Here is a 24,592-nt window from a genome sequence, read left to right as displayed (position 1 = left end):
CACTCTCTGACCAAGGACAGATAAGATACAGCTGCAGTGTAGGGAGGTTTCTGTTGTGTTTCAAGTCCAGAAGTTCGTGTGCTGGGAAGATGGGACCAACCTGTGCCAGCCTGAGTGCACCAACGAAGGGAGGGCTAAAGTCTAAACCACAGCACCTCCCCACCTGTTTTTGACCAATAAGAATTAATTACTCACACATAGTGCAAAATATTAAAAATCAATGTAACGCCTTTGTCTTTGCCAGATGCAAATTGCAGATGGCAGAGAATTCTCGCTCTCTTGGGATGGTGATTGCAGCTAACTGCTTGCAGACTGCGATTTCTTGAACATGAGTTTTTGTATCTGACTCGTTTGATGATCCAATTTAATAAATAGACCTGGAAAGTCGTTGTTTGTCCTCTCTTGGAATAAACAAACACGCTTGTCAGTGTTCCTGTTTTTTCATTTTCTGTATTTCTCCATCATCATTTCTGTTTCATTCTATCATTATTGTTATTATTATTAGTTAGTTTCATCCATGTGAATCAACCCCCTTGAGTTTTTTCATATCTACTTAAGTATATTCCATGAATGCTGGATCTTTTGTTCTGGAAATACGGTAGATGGTGTACTGTAAGTCTGATTATAACTTTTATCTTATGTGTTACTTTGTCCTGAGTTACCTCTAAATCTTTAAAGCTGTACTGCAGTCCTACTCAAGTGTACACACAGACAGACAATGAAATTTCTATTTAAATTGTCGTTTTATTGATAACACCTTAACACATTTTCTTGAAGTTAGAGAAACACGTGTAGCACGTAAGAGAACAGAGCAATAATCCGAAGAATCAGAGAACTAGAGGATTAATATTATTATACAGAAGAAACCCAAACTGACAAAAAGAGACAGAGGGGAAACTAGAAAGAGCCAGCTGCAGAGAAATGATTGAATAAGGTTGAAAACAGAGGGACTGGCGGGAGAAAGAGTGAAAGACAGCCTACGAAGAGAAGCCAGCTCAGTGTTGTCAGTGCAACTTCGTCACTGGCTGGAGAGAGAAGATGGTGGAGGTTCAGAGTGAACGCAGTGGCTCCAGTTTATCTCAGTGATGCTTCATCTGACTAAACACTGTAGCTGACAGGAAGCCAGCGGAGCTCGCACTGACCTCAACACACTAGAGGAGGACACTTATTGTAGTTTATATGCAGGGCTGCACAATTAATCACATCCAGTCATGACTTTAGCTGTAAGGATTCACACACAACTGCGATTCATCAGTGGTATTGGAGCCATATGTCAGTCACGACTGTGCAGCCCTGATCAATAATCACGATGGAAGCTGGTTCTTTATTCTACCGCTGTTGTCTCTGTTGGCTTTGACACTACACTGAGCTCATTGTGCAGCTACATCAGAAGCATTAATCTGCCCTCCACCTGCCTCTGTTTGTGCTTTACGCTGTGTGTGACCGCTGGAGTTCGTCATCTGTCAGTGGGACTCCAGTGCACCGGTCAACCTCGTGCTGCTGATGGTCAACAACACGTGCTGCTGCTGCTGCTGCTGCTCTCTCAGCTATAAGGCAGCCGTTCTGCACTGACAACACAGAGCCCCATAGAAAAGCATGCGAAATAATCTTCACCACATCATCATCATAATCATCATTATCATCATAATCATCATCATCATCACCGTCAACATCCTCATTGTGTCATCCTAAGTGCCACAGTCATTAATATAATCATCCTGACCATCACAGTCATCTTCATTATATCATCTGGAGACAAAAATAGTTATATGCACTTAAAAAGCTGAGAAAATAGAGAAAGGTGGAGTATACCAGCATTCAGTAGAAAATGAGAAACCAAATAAAAAGGAAAACACCAAAAAAACAAAGTGTCCTGTTGACTGTCATGCAAAGAAAACGCCAGCTACTCTGCTAGTTAGCTGCAAGTTGTGTAACACTGTGTACTCCCTCGTTTTAAATATATGTGAATCTTATTATACTGATTTTCAAGGCTAGTAAACACACTAAGGAGAACAGAAGAACAACACCTTTGTACTGTACATGCTGCTATTTCTTCTTTTTCTGGAGGGGGTGGGGGGTCATGTTTGGTTAGCACGATCACGCATGAACGCTTTCAGGTAACCTTTGACCTTTTACTAGTATACGTCAGGGTCAACTACACATGAACATTGTTACTGTGACATGAGTACAATACAACGACTCTGCTGCAGTTCAACCTTGAAAAGAAACCTTCTTTTGATTGAAGAAAAACAAAGCAAAAAACAAAGCTTCATCGTCTTAAAAAAAGACAATGAAGCTTTTGCAGGGATAGTTCACACAAAATACAATCCTGTATTATATGAGATTAAAGTAACAGACGTCCCACTCTGGCAAAGTCAGTCATAATGGGACTTAAGTGGAGGCATAAAAAGGACACAACGGAACTGCAAACAAAATGTCAAGCCAGCGTTAAACTGAAATTGCAGAGGAAAAAAAAAAAAGCAGATAAACGAAGAAAAAAAAAGTAATTCACACCATGTTGGTCGATACAGAAAAAAAAATACATGCAGGATGCAACCTGGGTGTACTATCCCTTTAAAAACAGCCATGTTTTACATGGAGCAGTGTCCCTTGAGCGACAGACAGTACTTGCACAAGTGCATGAGATGTACAATAAGAAAACAAAAACAAAGCACAATAAAAATATCCACTAAAATAAATAAATAAATACTCAAAATAAATAGAAACCTGAGGACTATTCACCAAACCGACTGCCCGGTCTCTCAATATCTTGGTCTGACCAATAGGTGTGAGACAAATGTGAAGGCAGCCAATGGTGCACAAGCAAAAAAAAATTACAGTGGAGCTGATCGCACGTCCAACTCCCACACACACACACACACACACAAAAAACTTCAGTGCTAAAGAGTCCATCCGTTCAATCCTGCCGCCGCCTGGCACAAGCACTTTATATATATGAATAACTGATACGGTAACACTTTATGGTAACACAAATCAAAGAGCATGAGAGTAAAAACATGAAAAACACAATGTAAATGTAAAACATGAAAAAAAAAAAACACAACAGATCAAATAATAAGAAAAAGAGTCCTGGGTTGAAGGCAGGGGACTGATACGTCCTCCGAAATAAAGCCTCCTCCTTCCATCATCTCTTATACAACACACACACTCCCCCCACCCAGAATACACACTAAGAGCAATGGATGTACCGTATATGCTTGCAGACACACATATACACACAGACACACACAAATATTGCACCCTGTGGCAAATGTCTGAACAGGGAAGTCCTACACAACCCTCACATTTGCATTTGATATTTATGAACTCATGGTAGGCTACAGTGGGAGAATATTTCCCACTTTTAGACACGTCCAGCTCACACATCCTTCATTATTCTCCGTCAGTGTGTGTGTGTGTGAGTGTTTGAGAGTGTGTGTGTCTGTGTGTGTGTGTGTGTGTGCTTCAGGAGCACCAGCTCTCTGCACCACGGCTCTGGAAGCGAGAAAGGTCACACATCCACGAGGATCCTTCATCTACAGCGCTCTGACTTCCTCTATTTGACATTTTCACTGAGAGAAAACAAAACCCAAAAAAAAAAAAAAAAAAAAAAAAAAGTCCTGCTGGTGTGTTCCAGACAGCGCCGAGATTTTTCAGCGAGATAAAAATATCACAAATCTTTTTAGGCAAAGAGTGCCGAGCGGGTGTTCAGCTGTCGCCTAGCAACGGCAGGAGCTGCCAACAGTGCATCCCCTCTTTCTTCAACGAGAAGCTTTATATAGCACCGCGAGCTGGAAAAAGACACAGACAGGGCCGGACTGATGGGGACTGAGGTTCCTAGTGCAGAGAGGTGTTAGTAGGGGTCAGAGGTCAATCAGGAAATAGTGCAGAAATATTTAAATTAAAAGTGATGCTAAGGTATTGTGTGGCACACGAGTTTTACTCAGTAGTTTCATAGACTTTTAAGTGTGAAAATGTAGAAAATATTGATTATCAAGTCACCACAAATTAACTGTTACACTTTCTCAAATGGATAATAGGTTGATTGAATTGATTGATTTGAGAGAAACAGTGATATTCTGATATGTTTGTGTAGTCAGAGCAGTCAAATCCAGCAATAAAAACATCATCACTTTACTTTAAAACAGGACTGTTGCTACCAATCTTAGTTTTTCCTCTGTAAAGCCTCTAAATGTCTTAAATTTGTTCATTTATAGATAGTAACATTTGCAAAATGTGACACGTTTGATAAGTCTCTTGTAAAGTTATTGCTTTTCTTGGTCTTAATGTTTTGGGATTTTGTGACAATAGCTGGCAGATAATTTAGGAAAATAATCCTCAGCTACAGTATAAACCTACTTTTCTTTAGTGGAAGCAACTGTGTTCAATCAAAGCAGCAACTGGCTAAAATACCAAATATTAGATATTGCATTACATTACTAAATCAGTAAAATTACAACTCTGAAGTCATTAGATGTCATACTGTATCTCCTCTTTGGATCTCATGTTTTTAAGCAACACACCAAAGTATTTTGTCATAATAAGATGTGTTACTTGTTCTTCCACTTGTATCCTGTTTTTTTTGTAATCCTAGTGGTATCAATACAAAATAAGGAAGAAAGGGAGCACTGCTGCTAACAGCTGACAGCGATAGCCTTTTCTACTTCTTGTGCTTATGTCAAAGTTGATGCTGCGTTGTTGAGACCTCACTGTTCACGGTGCTGGAGCACACAACAGCTCTCTGCCTTTTACAGCGTTTTACAGGGTGATGGAAACGTGAATTCACGGTGAAACTCTTATTGCATGCCGTCTGATCTGTGCGTCTGATATATTCAGAGTTTCGGCGCAGGAAGACACTGAGCTTTAGCGAAGCCTCTCTACTGCCGTTCACATTGCAACAAGGGAAAAAACAAAGAGGGTTCCTCCGGCTGCACAGAGCCATTATAGTTTGGACTAGCGCGTGCTATGTGTCACGCATGGACAAGGACTCGCTCCCCACCTTCACACGACACCCATCAGGCACACCCCTTCCAAAAAAAAGAAAAGAAGACAAAAACAGGACGAGAGAAAAAAAAACTAAACAAAAACAAGTTGACCATGAGTTTGGGCGCGGTATTATAGCTAACATACAAGAAGCAAATTACAAAAACTGCCAATATCATTTTCCACTTAATAGCCACAATAAAAAACAGCCACTGTTAATATAGGGGGAAAAACATGCTTCCTTAAAAAGATAGAGAAAAACAAAACAAAAAAATCCTTCAACTCTAGAAACCACTGGCATCAAGAATTTCAAATTATACAAATTACATATACAATTGCAAATGTGTAATAATAATAATAATAATAATAATAATAATATTAATATAGTAATGATAATAATAGATTTTACTTAAAACTTTACATACTGTATTTCCAGTGCAGTGTTTATGTCACACAGGTGTGGATTCACAGGAGGACGAGAAAGGGGGAGGGGGGAAGGGGGTGTCACAAAAATAGTTGGGGGGGGGGGGACCACAGGAAGAAGGAATCACACGAGTGCTGAAAACACCCCCCACCCCCACCCTCACCCTCACCCTCACCCCTACCGATGACCCAGTGTGCTGGAGGGAAGAAGAGGAAGCTGGGAAGTGAAGGAAGTCGAGCTGTCCGGCGGTGACAGACAGGGGGCAGTAGTCGTAGTCGTCGTAGTCGTAGTAGTAGTAGTAAAAGAAGAGATGCATGCTGGGGGTTGAGGCCGGGGGCGTCCACTGAGGGAGGGAGGGTTTGCTGTTGATGTGGGGCGTGTAGTAGCTACCCTGTCCCCCAAACCGACACTGGACTTGTTCATTCATCCCTTCGTCCTCGTCCTCCTCCTCTTCCTCTCTTTCCAGCAGAGCACTCCTCACAGACAAAACTATGGCGTTCATCCTGAGAGGGGAAACAAAAACAGCGTCATATAATATAAATAAATGACCGTAAAAGGTTTACTTTTTTTTTTTTTTTTTTTTAATCAAAGAGACATTTGGGGTAAAGTGAAAATTAGCTGCAAACTAGGGGAAACTGCAAAACTGGCTTGAGTGTCACAACATCTGCCAGACTCTCAACAGCTTCTCTTTTCTCCTGCAGTTTTCATAGAAGTCAAACAACATGCAACTAATTATAATCAGCTTTAGGAGTACTGGTACTGTAGGAGAACTTTTTGAGGGAGCTACTGTATCTGTTCATGCGAAGTTAACAGTCTCGGTAGGACAGAAAATTCCCCAAAAGTCCAATAAAGTCCTTAAACTAAATGCAAAGACACAAAGGAAAAAGAAGTAGGTCTCTTTTTATTTATTCACAACCCTAACCCTTTATGTAGGAGGAAACACTGCAAGGTATTTGATATTTTTTAGATTTTATGAACACCAAACAGCAAAAAACCTATTTTTTGTGAGTAATTTTAAACAAACTTAAAGGGATAGTTCAACATTTTGGCAAACTGGCACATAATCAGAGTTGTTTTAGAGGCAAATGTTTTCGAGGCTGGTTGCTGAAAAACTGGAACGCGCATCAGCAGTTTTGCATGAATTTACCTCAAAAACAACTCTGTCTCATAACGTTCTGTTATTATCTCATAGCGTGGTGAATGTGCAGGTCACAAATTGTCCACCAGAGCGTTTTGGAGTTGTTGGATTGTGTATTTGATGAGTTTGATGAGGGAAACCAAGAAATCCCATTAGCCTCTGTAGCGTAGCTCTGAGCAGCTCGCGGCTCTGCTCCGCCGTTCTTAAAATAGCTTGCACCGACAAGTAAAGGTAATGAACCAACTCCTAAGACTATAGGGATTATGGCAATGGGCCAATTTGCCAAAATGTTAAACTCTCCCTTTAAGGCTGATGGAAACGTACTGGATTTCTTTTGCTGACTTCCTGCTAATCATCTATACACCTTGTTATTTTTCCACCTCTGAACAACAGGTGTGTTTCCATTAACCTGCTTCAAATTAAAAATGAGTCAGTGAACGCAGCATGCAACACTTCCACCCTGAGAATCCCTTCGTCAACAAACACAGATAAAGCTCAACAGCTGCAGCGTCTGAAGCCAAATACATGAACATGATCTGAGGGCGACTCTTTCCTCCCAGTCGTCCCAGCGCTGTGGTCTGTACCTCACTGGAGCGGCGCAGCTGGCGCGCCCGAGCAGTGGAAGTGGATGTTCTGCCACTTGCTCTCTCTGCGATGCCAGACGCGGGTTTCCTCTGACTGGCTGGACCGCGGCCGACCCTGGCCGTCCACAAACTGGGTCAGGCGGATGTAAGCGATGCAGGCGGCGTCCTCGCCGATCAGATGGACGTGGGGGTTCAGGATGGTGGTGTGAATGGGCTTGCTGTTCTTGGCCAAAACTGAAAAGACAGAGGAGATAGAAGAGTTAGACAAAGACAACACAACAACGAGTCGAGCTCTACTATTATTAGCCTACTACTATCACTCATTGTCATATATCCCACTTGTTAATTAAAACATGTTCTAATGTACTTTAACATGCAAACAAAACATTACAAAAACAACGCAAGCAATTGATATATGTTTATATATAAAAATGAGTACAATATGATGTTTATGATACAGTACGTGTCAATGTGCGTGGGTGAGTGTGTGCATTTTTCACAGTTTCTATGTAATGTGGTGGGATGTATCTGCAAGATGGAAAGCATAATGGACATCAATGATGAAATCTGAATCAAGTCTTTACGAGAACCAAATGAAAAAAAAGAAAAGAAAAAAAGAATAGGCTATCTTAAAATGATAATAAAAACATAGAAAAATATCATAATTATTGTGTTCATTAATTCCATGTAACTTTCTAGCAGAGTGATGGTATTTTATAATATATGATGCATATTATTCTATTATGTAAAGTTAGGATTAATAAAAACATAAAGTCATGTACTGTAGTGATGGCTGTTTTCATCCCATAACGTGTGTGACAAACGAGTGAGGGGTACTCGGAGCAATAAGTCTCAATCAGGAAGGTACAGTACGGTCCTCAAGAAACCGTATGTGGTCCAAGGTCAACCGATCTTTTCCAGCTGTTGACATAAGGAGTCAGACGCTCCTCTTGTAGATACTCAACTAGAAGACCGTTATCTTTTCCTGCATTCCCTCTGAGGCTCATGCCAAGGCCATGTTCCCTCCCTTTGCGTCTTGGTCTCAGTATTTGGCATTCCTCTAGACACAGCTGCAAAATTTACTGATAGTCGGAGCCGTGTGTGATAACACTGGGCCGAAGGAGAGAGTGGAATAAATGGTACCGTATTGTATCTCCACTTTACCCATTAAGTGTTACATCTTCATCTTGATGTTAATGCTTTGTTAGCCAACTGAATGCCCACACATCTCATCTACACTCACTCTTTTCACTTCGCTTCATGTAAGAACTGAGGTTTGTGGTTTGTTTCCTCAGAACTGAAGTGGCATCATGCACCACTTGTTGTATCGATGACTCTTTTGTTGGCCAAGCTCAATAAACTTTTTCAGCGTAAAACATCCAGGGCTCCAGCACATTTCTTCTCTCTACATTATTTATGTATTTTAAAGCAGAAGTAAGTGATCCGGTCGTTTTGGCTAACTTCTTGTCAGCCGATGGAGTTAGCAGTCCCCGCCCTCGTCCCTACGTCACCACGTTCACGTGCATCCCTTGGCTGCACACACAGAGAGGACCGCCCCTTTATGCCGTTCTCTCTCCTCATTGGATAAAGGTTGTAGGATACAAGGAAAGTTTTCTCCTCGGCTTACAGCAGAGCAGAGTGACTGACAGACCCGTGTTTCGGACCAAACACTCTATATAAGTGATTGCTGTCGGAAGATATAACTATTTAAGACTTATATTAACACAAATATTCCGCCTACTTCTGCTTTAACAATTTTGTTGTCTTGTCTGATTTGAACTACAATCAATGAGCTTGATTTCTGTCCATGTCTCTGTCCTGTGTTGTTGAAGTGTTTTTTGTTTTGTGTTTTGTCCTTTTAAATTGGGGTTAACCTCCTGCCCACGGGTATTAATAAAGTTACTTGACTTGACTTATCGCCTAAAGCTCTATAGATTCATACACTGACAAAACAATAAAAAATAAAATAAAATATAATAAAAAAATAGATAAATGCCTAATAAAAATATTTATCTTACGGTTCTCAAAGTAAAATCTGTGGAAGTCCATCCCCTCCACCAGGTTGCCCAGTGCCTCCGGCTCAAACGAGGTCAGTCCAGGGTCGCAGATCTTCCTGTGGAGGAGGAAAACAACAAAACAACCAGGCTCAAGTCAAACATTCACTTCAAACTCTTCACTCCACAAATGCACCCAAAAACAAGAAAGAAAGGAAAGAAAGAAACAAAGAAGCAGACTCACGCGTATGCCTCAAAGTCTCCGTTGTTGATGGCCTCTATCAGCTGCTCGGTGATCTTGATGATTTCCTGTTTGCGTGCTGCGGAGGACAGCGGGAACACCAGTCAGTCAGAGGCAACGAACAGAGATGGAGAGAGGTTAGTTTTGCGAAATCGCAGCAACACAGATGCTCAGGTGAAGGCAGCGAGGAACCCCAACGTACGTACCAACATACTGTACTTACTGGGAATAAACCAGCAGGAGAAATGACGTTAAGTGTTTTTTGTTTAATTGAAGCGAGGAACACGTGCAGGAAAAATGAAGCTGTTCAAACAGGAGACCTCGATCATGATGTCATCCTGGACACAGTATCTACTGAAATCACTGCGCACAAAGTCACCCATGTATTTAAAGACATCACAGCTGATGCATTAATCCCTGCGCTCTCTGTGGGACCACACACACACACACACACACACACACACAGAGGAGCCAATAAGCACACACACCCAGTCAGGTCAGTTTCCAACATGGCCGACAAAAGAGCAGTTTGTCACACAACAACGAGCCGCCGTTCGCCCACAGCAGAGCAGAGTTATAGACACATCACTCGACTGAGCCGCCGATCGATCGGACGGCCGCCATGCTCTGTCGGTACTCACTCTGGGAGGAAGACAGGGAGGGGCTGGAGGGGAGGTGAGGGGGAGGAGGGGAGGTGGTGTGTGCAGGTGGAGGGGCGGGCCTGGGGAAAGGTACTGGTGCCGGTGCAGCATCAGTCTCGGGTGCAGGGGCTGCAGGGGCCGCCGGCGCCGGCGCCCTGCGGACGCTGCTTACCAGGTCTGTGAGCCGGGACACTGAGTGCAGTCCAGGCAGGATGATGGATGGATGAATGGATGGATGGATGGATGGAAGAGTGGTGGAGGTGGAGGAATGGAAGAACAGATTAGAAACAATGAGCAGGAAACAGAATAAAGACATGAAGATATGATACAGCAGCAGCGGCAGCAGCAGAGACGGAGCCAGAGGAAGATTGAGCGTAGAAGAAGCAGAGTGATGGTTTAATATGAGAGGATGGAAGAAGTTTAATCTCCTTCATTTTCCTTTCATTAATGCTGAGCCTTTCATCTACATACGGTTATTATAAAAGTTCATGTCAAATTTATTTTAAAAAACATGATTTAAATTAAACTACACGTTTAAATCCATAATTACAGGTCTGGACTGAGCTGATAAAATATTTTAAAGTACACTCTTATATAAACTATAATTTAAAAGGATGGTTTCAGTTTTATTCTGTCAGAGTAAATATAGGCTTTAGTTTCATCTTCAAAACAGACTCAACAGACACAGTAGTTTTGACATTGCTGAAGCAGGAGGAGCCTAAATATTATATTTATTGGGACTACTTTCTGCGGTGGATTAATACACAAGTCTAACCTTGAGGTATTTGCTCCTACTGTATGTGTGACTGACTGTAAATAAAGTATAAATATCAATAATATATTTAAAATAATATTTATCATTCATGCTCACTGACACTTATCATTGATGGTTTTTGCTTTTCATATCAGAGTTTTGGACAATAACAAAAACGTTACTACAGTAGATTTCAGCTGCTTAAAAACACATCAAAGCTTTTATTTGAGAGGTTTGGACTATGGGAAGAGTCTGAAAACAAAAATCTTGATGGGATTTTTGAAGATGCAGAGATATTAATGGTTACTCATAGGGCTTCATTTGTCAAAAATGTTATTTTTCTTCTCTTAATTGTTTGTTTTAAAGTGTTTTATGGATGATAAATAATACAATCATTATCCAGAACCTCCATTTGGCATAATATATATATATATTTTATTAATATTATAACACGATGGGTAACTGAGTGCTACTTATTAGCCAAGAAGCTTTAGGTTGAGACTGTGAGCTCATTTGTTTCTGGCATCTGGAGATAGTCGATATAAAAGCATATGTGTTAATCGTACATAAATATAAAATAGTGGTATTTTACATTAACACTTTATTAGCACCTTAATTTTGACAGCTGTGATAAATAAAGACATAATCCATGATGTGTGTTGTCTCTGTTATCTCCGGCTCTCTCCCTGTTTGCTGCTGTCCTCTACTTACTCTGCATGGGGACAGCGGGGTTGTGTGGAGGGGAGGGGGCGGAGAGGACAGCGGGCGGAGGCGTGTGCGATCTCCCTTCCCCGTCGGCTACGGGCCCTGAGCCTCGGCGCACCGAGCCCAGCAGGTCGGCAAACTTTGTAGCTGCTGGGTTTCAGAGAGGGAAGACGATGCAGTGAGATGGAATAAAGTTCAGTCCTGGAGACATAGCGCTGAGACGAGAGAGACGGACGGAGACTCAGCTACTGTCCTCACACGCTCCTCAGGACAAAGAAGTGTGCACTGCAAAAACTTTTTCCAAGAATATTTGTCCTTTTTCTTGTCAAAATGTCTCATTTCTAGTCAAAACTAATCTATTTCCACTTAAAATAAGACTCATCACCTAAAAATTAACTTGTTTTTAGATAATTTTCACTTGTTTCAAACAAATATTCACTTGAAATAAGTAGAATAATCTGCCAGTGCTTGTAATAAGAAAGAAAAACTTGCTCCACTATCAGATTTTTCTACTTATTTCAAGTGAAAATATGCTTGAAAGACGGAAAAAAAAGTGTCTAAAAACAAGCTACTTTTTTAATGTGATGTTTCTTATTTTAAGTATAATGAGATTTGTTTTGACTAGAAATGACATTTTGACTAGAAATAAGACCAATATTCTTGGTAAGATATTTGAGTTTTTGCAGTGTGGGAGACATCATGCTCAGAAAACCAACCAAACCAACGTCATTGTTATTTCCACAAATGTCCATAAGGGGGAGACAACGTGTTACTCTGAGTGCACGTGGCGTGGGCGGGACAGGAGGGGAGGATGGGAGAGGAGAGGAGCAGAAATACTACAAATACTACAAATCATGGCAGCTGCTGATCAAACATGTTTCATGATGCTCAATGTGTGATTTTAATGCATGCAGATAGATAGTGGAGGACACACGGGGGAGGATTTAGACAAGGTGAACTGCAAGTAGAGCGTATGAATGTGTGTGTGTGTGTGTGTGTGTGTGTGTGTGTGTGTGTGTGTGTGTGTGCATGTGTGTGTGTTAGAGACTAGGCTACATATTGCAGACCATGCTGACTTACAGAACACAGCAGCTGTGGGGCCCTGAGAGCTATCAGGCTGGGAGCTTGTGCTGGACTGCGCCTTAAGCGAGCTGTTGTCTAAGCTCTTCCCTGATAACGTGCACGCACAGACACATGAATGCAGAGAGAGAGAGATGAGAACCAGTCGCACAAATTGCACCCAAAAAACACAACAGAAATGTCACAGTGAGGAGGAAAGATGGAGTGAGAGTGGTGATAAAAACAAGGCAGGCAGCGATAAACTCAGTCACCCTCCCTTTTTTCTTTTCTGGCTCTGAGAAATTGCAGCTACTTTTTCCCCGACACTCCTTCTTGTCGCCAGATCTTATTGAAGAAGCATTTTTCTCATTATGCCAGTTAATGGCTCCATTTCAGTTGGATTTACACACAACTGCTGCTGCTGCTGGCGCGTGCCGAGGTTTAATGGGAGTTTTGGAGGATGGATGATGACGACGACGACGGTGATGGCCGCGATAATGAGAGAGAGTTGGATGTTACTCATTACCGCTCGTCTGTTTTTATCAGCTGGCAGCACATGACAGTCACCGACAAACAGAGGGAAAAAGAAAAACGTCCCTGTAGGGAAAAATAACAAAACAGATGGCACGAGCATCACTGGCATTAAAAGAAAGAGAGTTTCCTGCCACGATGCTGCAGCAACAGAAGCACGACGACTCTCTTCGCTGTGATCAAATGAAATTCACAGGCCAACATGTGAACAATAGTCAGTGTTTTCTGTCAACAAATGCAGGTTTCCCTCCTCAGCAGAGAGGAGAAGCAGCAGAAACCAAACACAAAACGACGTCACAGCTCCCGGTCAGGTCACGTGACCCCTGGAATATGCAGATGCAGAAACATCTCATTCTCCAGATGTCGCAAACAGCTCAACAGGAAATAAAAAAAACCTATATGAATCACACCTGACGTAGAAGAAGAAATGATCAATGAGTCACAACGAGTTCAGGAAACCTGTCTGCAACATGTTCTGCATTATAAACGCGTCGGTTGGAGCGTAACACAACAACAGATATGTGGTGTTTCAGATGCTCCAAAAGCCGGTGCAGGTGTCAGGTTACAACAAACCAGCTGTCGAGCACCCGCTGACCTGATAGGAACCTACTGTACAAAGGCCGACGTGATAAAAGAAACTGGTCCAACCAACCTGAGCCCCCCCCACCCTGCCCCCCCCGCTCACCTGGCTCTTGTAGTTCCCTGCCTCTACGATTTATCGCCACCGCTTCGTTTCTGAAAAGTCTGAAACTCTGCTGTGGGAGGCCGGCGCTATCCCAGGGTGGCGCTAGCAGAGCAGCCTGTGTGTCTTCCAACACCTCGCTCTGGGTCCAGGGCTTAAATTAGACACCACCACCCACACCCCCCCTTTAGCCCCGACCCCCCCCTCCTCCACCACTACCACCACCCAAGGTGCCCTTGCCCTCTCCATTCCTGCCAGAGGGGTGGGGTGCTGGGGCTCCAATTTAGGGCCGTGGCTCTGATTTGGGACCTTGGAAGGGAAGGAAATGGCGTGGGGGGGGTTGTGGGGGTGGGAGGTAACTTCACTGTGTGCACAGGGGCAGTACAGTGTGGTACAGTAGAGCCTGTAACACTGTACTTCCCCAGGTGATTTACAGTAACTCTCAGTCTATAATAATGTTGCTGTTCTGTCAATGACATTAAGGCGATCGATATGGGATCAATGCTGACATCGATATCAGGGAGGAATATAACGTATCATAACACTTTCTTTTTGCATTGGTCCCTCAAATATGGTTCAAGCACTTGTGACAAGAGGTACTTATTGTTAATCATTAAAATGTTGTGACTCTAATACATGTTTATGACTCAAAACGTCAATTTAATTAACATAACTGATAAAAACTTACACACCTACATGAAGGAGAGGAGCACAACAAACTGATACTACTGTGTCTGAGCTGGTCAATTAATCAGTCGGACCCTAATTAACACAACCTTTCATTATTAACAGCTCCATAAACACTGGAAAAAATTACCTGTAGGGTTTATATCTAAAATCTTTATTAAAAGTATTTGTGTGAACACTTTAAGTAAACTTTACTGCTGTAATATCTAATACAACTGACCCGACAACTCAATTTAACATTGACAATGAGGATATTTATCAAATGTAACTGAATTATATTTAAGTTATAAGCATTCAAATGAACTGAGAAAATCATGTCATGTTTTGATGCAAACACTGCCACTGTTATAAATATTATGTAAATCTGCTATACTTCCTGTAATGAAGTAAATAAGATTTTTTTTGTATGAAGTGATATTTTTCACTATTATTACATTATACATTTGACTAAATTTTGACTTGAGTTGCTCCTGAACTTACAGATCTCTACACAGACCAACACTCCCTACCTGTTTATTATTATTATTATTATTATTATTGACTGACACAATGAAGCTTCATTTACTTTATCAGCTCCTTATAATGAAGCCAAAGGTCAAACGTCTCTTCCAGGGATCTCTTACTTTAGCCCTGACACCAGAACACCTGACGCTGAGGATGAAGGTGATGAAAGACATAGACAGACCCTGATACTGTGAAGAGGAGGAGGAGGAGTGTGAGCGTCTCAGGTGCTTTTATTCTGAAAGGTTCACTTTTTGGTAAAAAATAAAGAGTATTCTGGTACTGGTACTGGTACTGGTACTGGTACTGGTACAATGTGAGGTCGGTTTATCGAAATGACGGCTGTTCAGACGTTTACTCAATGTTTTTTGGAGAAGTGAAGCTCCACCTGTGGAGCAGATCAACGGCTCGTCACAGAGACACCACCCGTCCGGAGAGCTTGTCAGCCGGCCAACCTCCGTCGTCATCCCGGGAGAAAAGACGATCGCTAATCAACTTACCCGCAGGTTTTTAGAGGTTTACCGCCGGCTGGTTACATTCTTTTTAGGAGATAAATGCTGGTCTCATTGATAAAATGTAACAATTGTGGCAGTCGCATTAGTTTGTTTGAATTAAAAGTGAAGGTTCATGTGTGTACTGGACAGAGGAGCAGCGCCTGGGGGCTCTGTAGCCTACGTACAGAAATCACCACATTTACATTAAGTTAACATGGTTTTGAATACAGGATTTGTGGCAAAAACTTGTCACGTCTGCTTATGTGAAAGCCAGCAGAGACTACTGATGACTTATGTGATTGTTGAAGGGGTGTCCCAATTCGTAGGGGTTGACTTTCAACCCCTACCCCTTGTAGCTCCGTTTCAAGGGGCAAGAGTTAAGGGCTAGGGGTAGGGATGAGAATTAGAATTGGAATTGGGCAGTAGACTTAGTTTGTGCCGTTTGTTTTCTAGCGCTGGTTAATTTTCTTACAGACCTACATGACGGCTCTGCCACGGTTGCTAGGGAATTTGTGACATAGCAGCGAAGCCTCTGTAGGGAGGAGGAGGAGGAGGAGGAAGAGGAGGAGGAGATGGAAGTGCACACTCTGTTCTGTGCGCTTGGCACCAAAATGATACACTCATGACCCGATTTAGACGCATTGTACTCGGCTCGGATGTGGAGAACAGGGGTGTTGGAGTGTGTTGGTATAGATAAGCAGATCCAGGACCCATGCATTCACACACACACACGATCACACAACTCTGTGGTCATAAAAAAGGACCACACATTAAAGCAGTTTGTGAAGTTACTTGCTGATAAATGTGCAATGCCCTGCACAGACCCTTACTTTACACACACACACACACACAACATAACTGTGCGAGCTGACACCCTGCACAGGCACGATGGTATTTCAGAGGTGTGCGTTTCTCTGCGCTACGATTTCAGCCAAATGCCAACACTTTAAGGAAAGCCAAACCACAACAGCATTACAAGGCCGTTTACATTTCACGGCACCCCCCCTTCACTTCTCTCACACTCACTCACACACACACACACACACACACACACACACACACACACACACACACACACACACACACACACACACACACACACACACACACACCAAAACACACACACACACACACACACACGTCTTCAGAAAACAACAGCAGAAGGAAGCAATACAGCCGGGCTCCATGAGGGGTCAGTAGGAGGTCAGCTATGAGCCGGAGCTAAATTAAGACTCACACTCACCCCAGCTGCACCGCACAGCAAGTGTATGTGTATGTGTGACTCTTATTTTGAAAGTCACACCCCAAAAATGAATTTAACATGTGCACATGTGTGATTCAAAACATCTTTTTTAGGGCGTTAACACACTCTCTGGAGTTTAAAATACAGTGTCACAAAAAAAATCCTCTAAAAGAACCAATAAGAGATCAAGATGACAGAGAGGTGACAGAGGTTTTCAACAGCTGGCAGGAGCAAGAAGCTCACACAAAGCAGAGCAGCAGCTTTCTGTCTGATGCTTTCGTAAAAAAAAAAACAACTCAGTGATGTGCAGCACAGAGAGCGGAGCAGCTCAAACTCCACCTTCACACTCAATCAATTAATAATCGGCTGAAATGTAGAAATGTCAATCAGGTATTTAGTTTTTTACGCGGTGCTTCAAACTCTGTCCTGATGTTGGTTTTGCGTGTGTTTTTCTGTCTTACCTTTCACATCCTCATCCTCCACGGTGGTGTTGCTGCTGTCCGACGACTCCTGGAGATCAGAGACAAAGGAGGAGACAGATCAGGTCAAGTACAGGATGGCACAGAGACACACGCCGGGTTTACACAGAACATGGGAGGGGGAGGGGGGGTGAGAGGGAGGGAGGGGCTGCAGGGGTTGAGGGCAGCTTAAAGTTCCCATGTTGCCTTGTTACGTCTTCACCAAGACAAACCACGATGCATCAAGAGACAACAGACAGTAAGTTAGCGAGTAACAACCACCCAGGCTTTTTAAAGGGATAGTTCAACATTTTGGCAAATTAGCCCATTGTCACAATCCCTATAGTTTTAGGAGTGGGTTCGTTACCTTTATTTGTCGGTGCAAGCTATTTTTAGAACGGCAGAGCAGAGCCGCGATCTGCTCAGAGCTATGCTATGGAGGCTAATGGGATTTCTTGGTTTCCCTCATCAAACTCATCAAATACACAATCCAACAACTCCAAAACGCTCTGGTGGACAAGTTGTGACTTGCACATTCACCACGCTATGAGATAATAACAGAACGTTACGAGACGGAGTTGTTTTAGAGGTAAATTCATGAAAAACCGCTGATGCACGTTCCCGTCTACGGCAGTTTTCAGCAAGCAGTCTCTGCATTTACCTCTAAAACAACTCTGTCTCGTAACGTTCTGTTATTATCTCATAGCGTGGTGAATGTGCAGGTCACAACTTGTCCACCAGAGCATTTTGGAGTTGTTGGATTGTGTATTTGATGAGTTTGATGAGAAATCCCATGAGCCTCCATAGCGTAGCTCTGAGCAGCTCGCGGCTTTGCTCTGCCGTTCTAAAAATAGCTTGCACCGATAATTAAAGGTAACAAACCTACTGCTAAGACTATAGGGATTATGGTAATGGGCCAATTTGCCAAAATGTTGAACTATCCCTTTAAATACAAAGTCAAACCAAACCAAACCAAACCGTGCCACCAAATGCCTGAAAACTCTGTTCTTCTACTCCAAGCAAAGCTCCCGGTGCTTCGTCCCCCGATGTGTGTGTGTTTGTGTATGTATGTGTTAAGTGTGTGCATGACACCATGTGGACAGATGACGTCTTTCCTCCACAGGGGGTGTCCTCGTCTCTCGCTGAACTTGACAGAAAACTCAGTGGGATGCGCTCCATCAATCTACCTCCACAATAGAGACAGAGTGGATTCTCCTAGTGCAGCGATCAATCCGTCTACCCGTCTGTCTCTCTGTCTGTCCGTCTGATCGCTGGCTTTCACCAGAGGAGGAGTTCGCCTCTGATTTCCAATTAGCAGATTAAATGAGCCTAAATTCCCCAGCACGTCGAGGAGAGTTGAGAGACTCTACGACCTCATTAGCAGCGCACACACAGCACACGTGCACGAGCAGCATCATGGGCGAAAGCACAGAAGTGGTTTCACAGTGTTTTTCAAGAGCAGCTGGTGACCTGAGAGAAAGTGTGTGTGAGAGAGAGAGAGGAAGAGGAAGAGGGAGAGCATCCTCGTTCTATAACAACACAAATATCATTAAAAGTGTGATTTTTTTTCCCACCTACAGTTTGTTTCCTTTGGTCTGAATCATAGAAAAGTTTTTTATTCCTGACATTTCCTCCCATGCTGCAACATCAGAGGCAGGAGACGAACTCGACTCATAATTATCACACGCTCGTTTGTGCACTTTGCTGTAATTTACCCTCTTGGTTGTTTATACGACACACACTTCTCAGCTCATGTATTAAGGCGGTTTTGGCCTCTGGTCGTTTCTCTATGCCAGGTAAGATCTGTCGTATACTAAAGGTCGCGTGCTGTTTTCCTGTACAAACGCTGCAGCTACGTCCTCGCAGGAGTTCAGGACGGCTCGTTCTCGCTGCTTTAAACCAGCCTGGTGTGAAAACAAAAAAAAACACAAAGCGTGCTGACGTAGTATCCTCCCAAAATACTCTCAGTGTTTTCACGTGCAGCCGCTCTGTGCTGCTGCTGCTGCTGCTGCTGCTGGAAACAACTCCAAACCATGCACTTCACTCGGAGGGGAGACACGGAAAAGTTTAATACAAAGGTCATTCTGCTGTGATGCAAACACACATACACAAACACACACACCAGATGCTCGGCTCTCCTAATGAGGAAGGACTCATAATGCAAAGTTATGCACATCCTCCACACACACACACACACAATAACTGCAGCAGCTTCATTTGAGAGGATGCAAATAAACCCAGAGCTCCGTCCTTTGCACTCAGAGTGTAGTAGAAGAAAAGTGGATCTGTCAGATGTGTTGTTTATCTGGTCTAGAAAAGAGTTTTGTTTGGTCAAGTAAAAGCCAGATGTTGATTTATTACACATAGATGATGCACGGAGCTCGTTATCTGGGAAATGAGAGAAGCAGCTCTTTACAACGAGGTAATCTGGAGTTTGTACAAAACATTTGAATTTTTCTTTGATCTGTTTCTTTGTAAGAACATTGGTAATGAATTATTTTCTATCTTAATTTATTGCTGATTTGTAAAAAATAGAAGATGACGCATGTTCTGTGTTATGATAATGTGTTGTCATCCAATGTGTGATGGGTCAGAGAGCGAAAATTAGATCAGATAATAATTACAGAACAAAACTAGTAAACTTATCAGCTCACTAAATTATAGTTGGCAAGTACAAGTTAAAAAGTCTAGATTCTGTCAAAGCTTTTGTACACTTTTATATAAATGAAAAATAATCAGTATTATATTATGATACTGTAATATTTGTATGGGAAAGTTCTGGGGCTGCACAATATACAATAAACTTATGCGATATATTATATGATATGATATGATATGATATAATCTGAGCGTGAATTTCACTTTTGTTTTACATTTTCTCTTTAAAATACATAAAATGTATGATGTGATTTGTTTTCCAGGGCGTCACAACAAACAACACTTTTTTTTTTTTTACTTTTTTTATTGCACTTTTCCAGACTGCTATATGAATTACATTGCACTTTAATTGTGCTGCCATGGAAAGATTGGTAATTGCTCAGATCAAAGTCTTTGATTATTTTTTTATTAATTGATCTGGTGATATGTGAGTTTCTCTGTGTAAGTTTCCTCATTATTTACTGATTTACTTGACATACCTACACACACACACACACACACACACACACACACACACACACACACACACAAACACACATATGCACATACAGTACGCATTAGTAAAACAACGTCATGGTGCAGCCACGCAGGTGAGAAGAAGGGAACAAAGTTCAGGAGAGGAAGCGGAAGAGGAGGAGAGTGACAGAGAGGGATGAAGAGCAGGTCAGATGATGAATACCTTTGTTCCGTCCACTGGATTATGGATGACAGTTGTCTGAGGTTCCTGGAGGAGGAGGAGGAGGAGGAGGAAGAGGAGGGAGATGGAAGGGAAGAGAGAGAGAGAAGAGAGAGAAGGGGAAAGAAAGAGAAAAATATTTTGACACATAAGCTGATAGAGATGGAGAAAGTGCGAGAAAAAAAAAACAAGAGAGAAAGGACAAAGTGGAAGAAGGAGTGACATGAATGTTGGATGAAGAGAGATCGTTAAGGCTGCAAGAAAAGAGAGGGAAGAATCCTCCAAAGCAATAGAGTGGGCGGATGAGCTGAAAACTGTAATCTGCAGCCGGTTTTGTTCTTTACACACACACACACACACACACACACACACACACACACACACACACATACCAAGAACAGGCAGTGCTGAAACTCAGGGTGAAGTGTCTGCCATGAACACATCAACACTCGTGCACTTTGACACACACACACACACACAGTAGGCACACAGCCTTAAGGACAAAGAGTTGCAATCATAACTGTGACTTTTGTTTTTGTTTTTTATCCGTATCCCCTCCTGGTTTTTTTTTGCTGAACATGGATCGTCTATTCCCTGCTGCGCTGCCTCGCTGTGCGAGTGTAAACTCTTAAAAAACATTTGCGACATGACGCAAATATGTACTGAACTGTAAAATGAAGGGGACAAACAAATGAAGAGGAGATCAGTGAGCTCATGCAATATAGATGCTCCGACATAGATAAACACTCGACAACCTCGACATCTTACACAGCAGTGGAGCAACACATCTACACACACACACACACACACAGGGCAGACGCTGGCATCATCTCAGGATCCCTCTCTAAAAGAACTTGAGTTTGAAACGGTTGTTTGTCAGGAGTGTGACAACTCAAGATCGGCCGTTCAACCTTCTGCCATGACTACGCTCTGTGTTTAAAGGGCCATAATAGTATAGTTTAATAATAGTTTTAGCAGTAGGTTCGTTACCTTTAATTGTCGGTGCAAGCTATTTTTAGAACGGCGGAGCAGAGCCGTGAGCTGCTCAGAGCTACGCTACGGAGGCTCATAGGATTTCTTGGTTTCCCTCATCAAACTCATCAAATACACAATCCAACAACTCCAAAACGCTCTGGTGGACAAGTTGTGACCTGCACATTCACCACGCTATGAGATAATAACACAACGTTACGAGACAGAGTTGTTTTAGAGGCAAATGCAGAGACTGCTTGATGAAAAACTGCCCCCGACAGGAACGTGCATCTCGTCTCGTATTGTTCCGTTATTATCTCATAGCGTGGTGAATGTGCAGGTCACAACTTGTCCACCAGAGCGTTTTGGAGTTGTTGGATTGTGTATTTGATGAGTTTGATGAGGGAAACCAAGAAATCAGCGGTTTTGCATGAATTTACCTCTAAAACAACTCTGTCTCGTAACGTTCTTTTATGAGACAGTAACAAACCTACTCCTAAAACTATAGGGATTATGGCAATGGGCCATAATGTTGAACTATCCCTTTAAAGCAGCTTTTAATAACACTGACCCATGACCTTTAGTAGTGTTTGAACACCAGTGTTGTACCCCCCTCCCCCTCCTCCCCGCTGATGAATCATAAAGGACACAGATGAGATTTCTTGCCTCTGGATTTACAGTAAAGCAGAAAACACCTCATCTACACACACACACACACACACACACACACACACACACACACACAGACGGACACACACATCCTTCAACAGGAAGTGACACCTCCGTGATGACCAATCATCATCAGCTGGGCTCCCTGGTGATGATGGCGATGTTGTCAGGGCAACCGTCGCCCAGGGCAACAGGCACAACCAGTGGCGGCAACTTGGGGAGATAATGATGAGCGAGAACAAAGTACCTGGTCGGGCTTTTTTTTTGTTGTTGTTGCAAAATTAGAGGAGAAGGGAGGAGGATGAAGGAGGGGAGGGGGGAGGGGCTAGTGTGATGATGTCATATGACCAGGTGGAGGGAGGGAGGGGCGCGGGGAGGAGGTTGACCCTGACACGTCAGGTGGCCCAGTGATTTCATTCAGATGTGATGTAAATAAACACAATCCATTAAATACATTTACGTTTCCCATCTCTGAGCCAAACTGCTCCCAGGTCAGGAGTTTAAGGTCACACACCTAAACATTAACTAGCTCAAGTCCCTATAGCAACAGGCAACACAGCCGCCCTCCCACTCCTTTCTTTTCAAGGACTAGAAAAAAAAAAGCCTCTCCTGCTGAAACTTCCCACCGTGGAGCCGGTTGCTAAAGTTAAAACGTCCATGTCCACCACAGAAACACACTTGTACTGCAGCTGCACGTGTTGCACCAGCAGGCCGACACACACACACCAGGTAAATCAGCAGGTAAAACCCAAAACACCAGGATACACACTCCGTTCTCTGTCTGTTACAGCTGTTTTACTTAATTCTTCCTTCTTTACTTATACGTATCATTCTTTTTACTCATGCTGTTGTTGTCATTTATCTAGTTTTTTTGTCGTCTTACATTGATTTGTGTCTTTTTAAGTGCTGCTATGAGAGTGCTAAAAAGAATTTCGTTGTGGATTGACAATGATGATAAAACTTCCTTATGCTCAAAAATCGAAGGTGTCATTTCCTCATGAGCGCTGCTGACACTTCTAAACACAACTGCACGTACTGTATTGTCAAAATATGCTTGTGCAGACCGATCATCTGCTCCTGGACGGCCGTCAGGTGACTTTGTTAAATTTCAGAAACTTTGGTTCGGCCGAGGTCAAACTCAGTGTTTAGTGTCAAACTGAGTGTATTTTTTGTAGGTTTGTAGTTCCCTGTGGTCACAATAAAGTATATAAACCTGCCTCTGAGATTTCAAATGAATCTTTATTGACAACTGTCGATTACCAGGACGATCCACAGGGGATGACGGGCCGTTTTTACACTTTAACCCGTGTGAAGCATATCAACCGTGAGCTTTGGTTTCACATCTTGACGATCTACTTGATCTACAGTGTGAGCTGGAATTAAAACATGATTTGTAAAACTGTCTGGTGTGAGCCCAGCGTTTTAGACGCACATTTTCTCCAGCCGGTGTGACAGAAGCTAAGCAACTATCCAGCGTTGAGGAGCAAACCCTCTGAACTTGCCCAAGTCCTCAGCTGTGTGTTTCATGTCTAAGTTGGTGAGATCAGTGCTGAGGCATCTGGGACTCGGCGGCTGCCAGTGATGATTGAGCGTGGCTACTGGTCTGGTTATATAAACGGTATGATATGATGTGCTATTTTGGCTTAATAATGTCTCACGGAAAACAGTGTAAGAAACAAACAAACAACCCTGGAAACACAGCTCAGCGCGGGATTAGAGTTGACATGATCCTAAACAGGAGACAGGCTTCCTCTCCTTTTAGCTTACGGCTTTAAAATGTTTCCAACAACGACCCAAAGGAACCATAATGGCAGCAGAGCAGTAAAGTTAACTAACCACGTTGAAATGTTCATCTAAATGAATTATTCACATTACAGAGAGGAGCTCGGAGAAGAAAGAAAGAAAGAAAGAAAGAAAGAAAGAAAGAAAGAAAGAAAGAAAGAAAGAAAGAAAGAAAGAAAGAAAGAAAGAAAGAAAGAAAGAAAAGAGCACGTGCAACGAACCCGTCGCCTCCTGTGGCTGCAGCACTTCACCCTGAATGATCAGCAGAGCGTTTGTGCAACACCAGATCATTTGTGTCATATAAGAAAAAAAAAAAAAAAAAGAACAGAGCGATGCTTCTCTGTCTTTGGCCGGTTTTAATCAGAGGTGGAAATCTCTGACTGATTAATGAGGACGGCGGCGGCGGTGGTGAACCCTGCACAGCGGTGGTTCAGGGCTTTACTGGGAAAATGAAGAAAACAGGGTCATTACACGAAACACGAGGCGTCGAGAGCAGCCTGGTTAAAAAGGAAAGATGCCACTGATGAGCTCCAGTTTTCCTGTGCATGGTTTTTAGATGTTTGCAGAGAGCATCGGAGTTAAACCTGCACATTTGTTCATGAGAAATAACCACAAAAAAACAGCAACTGTTAAATCACAAATCTAACGTCGTCTTCTGCAAACCAACCACCTGTCATCCATTAACCACACCCATCAGCCTGCAGAGCCCGGTCTCT

The 24,592-nt window shown here is 42.7% G+C and overlaps 2 protein-coding genes across 51 annotated transcripts in view; one reads left to right on the top strand and one right to left on the bottom strand.

Annotated features, from left to right (window-relative positions):
* Positions 1 to 24,592, top strand: part of LOC146981176 (nuclear factor 7, brain-like) — a 454,853-nt gene that overhangs the window by 19,809 nt on the left and 410,452 nt on the right. The window lies entirely within an intron of this gene.
* The window catches only part of camk2b1 (calcium/calmodulin-dependent protein kinase (CaM kinase) II beta 1), a 93,446-nt gene continuing 69,578 nt past the window's right edge, over positions 725 to 24,592 (bottom strand). For 16 of the 50 annotated variants that reach the window (XM_085786201.1, XM_085786166.1, XM_085786169.1 and 13 more), the window contains 9 exons: positions 20,457 to 20,501; positions 17,123 to 17,171; positions 12,545 to 12,634; positions 11,471 to 11,614; positions 10,006 to 10,197; positions 9,368 to 9,443; positions 9,148 to 9,242; positions 7,130 to 7,363; positions 725 to 5,910 (listed from right to left, as the gene is read on the bottom strand). In XM_085786201.1, the coding sequence (XP_085642327.1) occupies positions 7,131 to 7,363; positions 9,148 to 9,242; positions 9,368 to 9,443; positions 10,006 to 10,197; positions 11,471 to 11,614; positions 12,545 to 12,634; positions 17,123 to 17,171; positions 20,457 to 20,501 (924 nt within the window). In that variant the 3' untranslated portion in view covers positions 725 to 5,910; position 7,130. The remainder of the gene's footprint in view (positions 5,911 to 7,129; positions 7,364 to 9,147; positions 9,243 to 9,367; positions 9,444 to 10,005; positions 10,198 to 11,470; positions 11,615 to 12,544; positions 12,635 to 17,122; positions 17,172 to 20,456; positions 20,502 to 24,592) is intronic. The other 34 variants (XM_085786175.1, XM_085786176.1, XM_085786187.1 and 31 more) reach the window with 6 other exon arrangements.

The sequence above is a fragment of the Trachurus japonicus genome, chromosome 9 (assembly GCF_045865225.1).
Source record: "Trachurus japonicus isolate A0001 chromosome 9, Traja_1.0".
Taxonomy (NCBI): Eukaryota; Metazoa; Chordata; class Actinopteri; order Carangiformes; family Carangidae; genus Trachurus; species Trachurus japonicus.
Note: the sequence above shows the minus strand (reverse complement) of the source record. Positions and strands in the feature narration are given on the sequence as shown.